We start from the raw sequence: 6,768 nt of genomic DNA on the forward strand, positions 1-6,768 counted from the left end.
CTTTCAACTGGTTTTTCTCTTGAGTTTTTCATGTCGAGATGGCAGCCATCCAATCGCAATTGGGCGACAGCTAGATATTAGCATGTTATTGTTTCAAAAATCAGCTAAGACCACTTTCCTTTCCTTTCCTGTTTAAGCCATTCGCTTTCCATTAAGTCTGAAAGGAAAGGCCTCTCAAATCAAAAATGGCACTTAAGGAAATGCAGCGCTCAGTGTGTTTAAAAGTGCCTTTGATAAGGGAGATGAGAAACTGTGATATACTAAGGTCGAAGGACAAGTTGATAATTTAGGGAGGGCAAGGAATTCTGTTTTCATCAAAAGAAAGCCTTCGTTAAAAGAAAGAGAAGGCCTTCGAGCCTTGTTAAACATCTTCATTAGAAGCCCCACTTTAGTCTTAATGCATCTCCAGTCATTATCCGTGCACAATATGTCACAATCCTCTTCAGCAGAAAAAAATACATACACCTTTTCAAATAGTTGCTCTGTGAAGGACAAATAAGCAGCATGTAAGAAGGTATCATTGTTTAGGTGCAATCTCAGGCAAGGCCTCCAAAGCCTTTGCTCTCCTGTGCCATTGTTGTAGAAGGCCACTCGATGCCAAAGTGCCCAAGTCATTTGGCCAAAAGCAGCATGAGAGCAAATGTGAGTTTACACTGTTAATCAAAGCGGCTCCCATAATAAACACTTAAAGGCTCACCATTCCTAGTTTAAATGTTACAGGGCACTTTAATTCAGACCTACACTGTTAACTGTCAGCACACAAAACTCTGACACCCATCAGAAACGCCACCCTCCTGGTTGTCAATCAGCTGTTGTCGGTCTCTCCTTTTTCTAATTAATATGCATAGTTAATTAGCTTCTTTCTGTCAGGCAGTAGTAAATGACAGCTTGCTGAGCTAACCAACATCACTATGCTTGGATGGCTGCCATATTGTCTACTTTATTATAGTTACTCTCTTCTCATGTCAAATGCAAAACCAGCTATGAAGAGGTACAGAATTAGTAACCTATCCTACCAGGCAATAAAGTTGTTTAAACCATCCACTGGAAATACCTTGTACATGCTATATAGTTGACATGTTTGGACATGCAAGCTATAAAACCCCTCAACAGGGCTGATCAAGAAAGGTTGCACAATCAGATATCAAATTTTATTTAACATATTTACAGCTTGGTTAGAAATTAGCAACAGTTGTGGACATGGGCATTATGACTGCCCTGGAGGTGACCCAGTTGAAATCTAGACCTAATTTTAATGAGAAAGTGACAAGTCTTAAAAACAATCTGATATTGATAGACACTCTGCATCCAATCAAACTGAACAGAACTTGTTTTGATAAGGCGAATGGTTGGATATGGGTTGAATTGGATTGGTATAAATTTTATTTATTTGTATTTCTGTGAATTTGGAAATGATTTGGACCTGTTTTTCTGTAAATCGGTCTGAGATGGTATTTGTTGGGATCTATTTACATTACTAATAGATCAATATTTGTTTTTTATTCGTAATGCTTCTGATAAATTGGATGGTTAAACATCTGCTTAGTAATTTATTTTTGCAGAATTGGATCATCGGGGGAGTGGGTGTGTTTTGGATGTGCACAGTGGCAAAAACAAGGGCTTGTCCAGGGTGCCATTCCTGCAAGAATTGACACTGTTAGAAACCTTTTAGCAGATTATGACTTGTTGAAAATCTAATAACAAAATATATGTGAACTCCCACCTCTTCTAGAAAAAAGGCCAAGGCAATACTACAGATTTTTTTTTTAAATAATATAATTACCTGTTAAGGAAAGAGCAGCTGGAAAGTTTACCAAGCTGACGGAAAAAGCAGATGAAAGTTTATTCCATATACAAGCAAAATTATTTCAAAATTAAATTTTGAAAAATTAAATTTTTGTTCTTGTGGGGTTTTTTTTGTTTGTTTTTTTGCAGAAGCCTGGAAGACTGAAATGTAAACTCAGTTGGAACGTTAAATCTTAAATTACATTAGATCTCAAAAGTTTACACATCTCTGTTAAATATTAAATAATTTGATTATGTTAACCAATTTAAAAACTGTTCGTATCTACAAACACCTGGCCTTTTTACGGCAAAACTTATAGTTTGTAAAAGTTCCTGTATCTGATGTTTAGGGGTTTCTGGTTGGATTTCCGCCATGGTTTTGGTCTGTGTCTTGAGGCTCTGTCCTGTCCAAGCATGCAGACACCAGTCCAACACAGATCTGGAATCTATCCAAGCAATTAATCTTTACTCTATATACATTAAGATAAGAATAACTTGAGAAGCAGGGTGAATATGCACACATGAAGTTAATACGCACGCAGACTCTGCCAAAACAGGAAAAGCAAGGGTAAAAATGGGACACATTTTTTGGCAGCCCTTCATCTAAAGCATAAAGCAGTGGCCACAAGGGGAGTAGTAAACAGATTAGGAAAGCTATTGACATTTCCCTGTAGCAATGATGGGGTGTCGAATGGCAGCATGGATGATAAGGTGTACAGGCACTGAGCCCCTACCGCCCCGCTACCCCCCTCATGTTTTATGCAACTGCAATCACAATTGATCGTGAAAGAAATTAATCAATACCAATGCTGCCACACGATGTGTGGGTGACACATGCCATTGCCCAACCCCCCCACCTCCCATGCCCCTCCGCCCAGCTCAACCTTGCCACACTCCCCCGTTTCTTCACCCCCCCTCTCTCAATTCTCCTCGCCCCATCCATTTTGATTCGGGGGGCCTGTTGTTCGCCCACGTCTAGGTGAGGGATTTTTACATCCCCGGCGTGCTTGGAGGAACTCCATATGGCCGGGATCAAAGGTGTTGCTGGGTGCATGGTTCTGCTTGGTTGCCAGCCACCACCGTTAATTAGAAAACAAGATCAGAGGCGGTATTAAAATCCAATTAAGCCCGTATGAACAGATTGCCAAGTGATGTTCACTAATGCATTACTGAGCACCATGCAAATTTTAGTGGCAGCATTTGGCTTTATGTTATGTGTTTGTGTCATTAGGAGTGTGCGCGTGTGTATTGGGGAGTGTACTTGAACGCGTGCCTGAGTGTGTCTGTGCATGCGTCACTTGCCGGCTATTCAAGCCTCTGTGACATTGCCTGATCTTTTCCCTGATACACAGCGCTAATCTCATATAAACAATCAGCTAAAGCTCTGCAGAGCAACAACACCTATCCTCCCAATAAGATTGGATGATATTGCTTCTCACAATTAAAGCATAATTGAGAATGCTGAATTATTGATCCATCAAAAATTGAGTTCTCGTCATTTGATTTGTGCAAGAAACTAACATGATGCACAAAAAATCCTGCAGATTTGGATGAACAGCTTTGGAGTATTTAAGTTTTCATACTTGCTATTTGGTTTTTAGAGTCCACATAGGGACATAAATGCCAACTGGGACAGTAGCTTTCCATTCATATCATTTTTCAAGTCTGAGGTAGATGTCAGCAGACAAAATTAAACATGTTAAGGAATTGGATGAGGCACATTAAAATGCATGCATAAAATCATTCTGCACAATAAGTGCCAATTTGGTCCATGAGTTTCATTCACACGGCAGACAGGGCATCTGTACCAAAGAGTGACAAGTGCATGCAGCTGGTGGCCTATGGCCCGAAGCATCCACATTATCACAGACGAGGGCTGTTAATGCTGGGCTGAATAGGAGCCCCTTTTGAGTTACAAAATAGCATTCTGATTAGAAAGTCAGGAAATACACATGTGAAGATCCGGAAATTGTCACAATGCAGAACCATGGCCCATTTGGCACCGTCTCAAGCTGTGTATGGAGGAGTGAGATCCTAGCGAAGGGATGTGCTCAATCAAACACATTGAGGTTACTTATATACTTCTTTGGTTCATTTACAGGAAATATTCCTTTTGTCAGTGTTTTGTTCTCCATACGATTTTTATTTAAAAATTCCAAATGTAAAAATAAATTTTTCAGCCTTTTTTTAATACAGATACCAAGATTCACTCTGAATTTACAGCAGCATTATCTACAGAGGTCAGGGCAGAATGTAAATACTGAATGCCTAATACTATCTAATAGTGTAGATGGATGGAAGGATAAATTGATATATGGGTGGATACATATGGTCGGATGGACGATGGATGGATGGATGGATGGATGGATGGATGGATGGATGGATGGATGGATGGAAAAAAACCGATGGATAAAAAAATATGAACAATGACAGCATGGAGGTGGAACTGTCATTTTCTTAAAAACTGCATTACTAATGTTGTATTTTGGTGAAAGAATAGATGACGCACTTGTATTTAAAAAACAACAAAAGCAGAATGTTTTGTATCTTGTACTATTGTACTGACTGCTAGCAGCTATTTTAAGGCTAGCAGTATTTAATGTTAAACCTAAACAGAGAATTTAATCAAACATTAAGTTTTTGATTAAAGTCATTGTTTGTTGTTTGCAGCATTAGAGGCATTTATTTTTCAATTTTCCTGACAGTAGGCAGACATTCATCAAAGGTCTCTGGGTCCAGGACTCGAACCCAGGACATATATGTGCCACGTGCTTAACCCCTACACCATCAGCACTGTGTCCTGATAAAAGTCATTGTTAAACCAAATCTTAAAAAGCCTCAAAAAGTGTCGTCAACACTCCTGGTAAATACCCCCCCACCTTAATAAAGGTTTCAAAAAATAACACTTTGGCTCAATTTAAAGCTATGTTTGTTCCTGTGCAGATGAGTAAGAGGGGAAATGTGTGTCTATGATAATTGACATGTTTTAAGAAGCAGTTCAGAATATAAGATTATACCTTTAAACACAAAGTTTGCATTTTTCCATCATTAAAGAAAATAAACTGGAAAACTATCTAATTTACATAAAACAAGCAACTAGTCCAAATCTAGGTTTTCATTTCATGCTGAGCTTTCACCTTCATCAGGATAATGAGTTAATGGCTACCAGCTGTGTACTGTTAACTTGTGATGCTGTGATTGGCCAGTGAAGGTCCCTTTCAACTACAATTAACCATTTGCAAGGTTATGTAACTCAAGCAGTAAAACAGCTTATTAAATGATGGCTGCTGTGGCCTCTTCAGGGTAAGAACTGGATTGTGGATTTGGTCATTTTTCCTGATTTTTAAACAGTTGTAAACAGCTTTTATTCTGCTGTTTCTCAATAGGCTGTGGCTACTTGTCATACTGAATGCGGCAATTAATGGATACCCCACAGATAAAGGTAAACCCATTTTTTGATACACTTGCAAATACTATGCCACATCAGCAAAAAGTAGCTAATAATCTCTCACTGTGCAGCCTTGGACCCTCTTGGGACTTCCAGTACAAACCCTTCCTTTGGTTCCACCGGGGAGGAACCTACCCCTGGATTTCTCCATGCAGAGTCTGCTTTCCCAACTACATCAAACCCAGTTGTACAATTTCATCCAGTTGAGCAACACATTCATCCCAGTGCTCCCAAAAGGCCAGTTCCTGCTCTTTATGGTTCTGTGTATCCTGCACCTGTATATCACGGCTCAAAACAGCCTAGATTTCAATCCCCACCACACCAAGGTAGGTGACTTATTAAATATGTTTTCTCTGTTCTATTACTTTTAGCAATGCAGACTAAATTGGTTCTTCTTACTTGTAGTGCAGTGGGCAGTTGCTCCTCCCACTCCTTTCTCTGGTAGAGGTTCCTCTCCTGGTGAGTCAAGATTTGTCTCTGAAATTCCTGGCTATGTGAGCCCTCCAGGCCCCTTTCATCTATTATTCCAGCCAGGTGAAGCCGCCTTTGAGGAGAAAATGTATGAACAAGGAGAATACAACTCTGAATCTGAAGACAAACGCCCTCCTGCCCAGTACTTTCCAGTCCACACTCTAAATGAACATGCTATTGGTAGCCCACTGGCACTGGGCATACTTGTGGATAGACTTCGGCTGGGCTATCCTCTTATGGAGTACATGTTGCTGAATAGGAGGTATCCTCCAGGCACATACACACTTTCTACTAATCAACTTGAGCACCGGAAGAACCAGTGGCAGGACAGTCATCATATTGGTCATCCTTACAGGTCTGGTCACAAGCAACTAGAAATGTTTTTCCCCTAATGGTAAAAAGCATCCTATTCAACCTGTGCCACAGCTTTTTGGAAATGCTGGCTGTGGTATTACACTTTTTTTGAGTCTATAATGGTGCTAACCTGCAAGATTTGCTTAATGTCAGGTTGTTTGTGGATGTTGTACCCTCATTGCTCTGCTGAAAGATTGTAGAGTAGCTTTTTTGATTGACAACCAGGATTTTAATTTTGGTTTTTCCTCAACTAGTGCTTTGCTGTTTCTGTTCAGACCAGTTGACTGCTTCAGGCTTTGTCATTGCTTCAATAAAAAAAATCTGATGCCTTTCATGTTTCCATTATGTAATGTTAAGTCCAAAAACTGGCATACCTTTGAGAACCTATGGGTTTTTTTATTTTATTTTTTTTTGTCTTGCATAAATTTGGTGTTTGGCCTTCCAGATTCATTGGCCAATAAAATGTGATTAATAAATACTGAATGTATGCTGGTGTTGGGCTCTGTGCTGTTCATGGCAAATCTTTTATTTGCCCAAGCCAATACTTAAATATTGTGCAACTGGTTTTACATTGGCAACATGAATTTCCTTGTGCCATAATTAGGTGATAGACCTCACCTTCTATGTAGATATTACTTGACTGCAAATGGGACCAGTAAGAAAAGATTAGTGCTAAATTGGCTTGAGGGCTACATGAAGGTGGCTTGGGG

The 6,768-nt window shown here is 39.7% G+C and overlaps 1 protein-coding gene across 3 annotated transcripts; it reads left to right on the forward strand.

Annotated features, from left to right (window-relative positions):
• Window positions 1-4,984: 4,984 nt before the first annotated feature.
• Window positions 4,985-6,546, forward strand: LOC124881718. Of its 3 annotated transcripts, none has more exons than XM_047387466.1 (4): window positions 4,985-5,088; window positions 5,172-5,227; window positions 5,305-5,559; window positions 5,644-6,546. In XM_047387466.1, exons 1-4 carry the CDS (start codon window positions 5,063-5,065, stop codon window positions 5,676-5,678), a joined length of 372 nt encoding a protein of 123 aa, XP_047243422.1. In that variant the 5' UTR covers window positions 4,985-5,062; the 3' UTR covers window positions 5,679-6,546. The 3 variants fall into 3 exon arrangements, with proteins under 3 accessions (XP_047243422.1, XP_047243420.1, XP_047243421.1); XM_047387464.1 differs by having other exon boundaries at window positions 4,986-5,088; window positions 5,639-6,546; XM_047387465.1 differs by having other exon boundaries at window positions 5,087-5,227.
• Window positions 6,547-6,768: the final 222 nt, after the last annotated feature.

This window comes from Girardinichthys multiradiatus, chromosome 15 (assembly GCF_021462225.1).
Source record: "Girardinichthys multiradiatus isolate DD_20200921_A chromosome 15, DD_fGirMul_XY1, whole genome shotgun sequence".
Taxonomy (NCBI): domain Eukaryota; kingdom Metazoa; phylum Chordata; class Actinopteri; order Cyprinodontiformes; family Goodeidae; genus Girardinichthys; species Girardinichthys multiradiatus.

What these genes read in the sequence shown, in the direction of transcription:
- LOC124881718 (XM_047387464.1), top strand. Translation starts at nt 5,063, where the DNA reads ATGATGGCTGCTGTGGCCTCTTCAGG. An exon ending in GCTGCTGTGGCCTCTTCAGG is followed by an intron (nt 5,089 to 5,171) that starts GTAAGAACTGGA and finishes GTTTCTCAATAG; the next exon opens with GCTGTGGCTACTTGTCATAC. An exon ending in TCAATCCCCACCACACCAAG is followed by an intron (nt 5,560 to 5,638) that starts GTAGGTGACTTA and finishes TCTTACTTGTAG; the next exon opens with TGCAGTGGGCAGTTGCTCCT.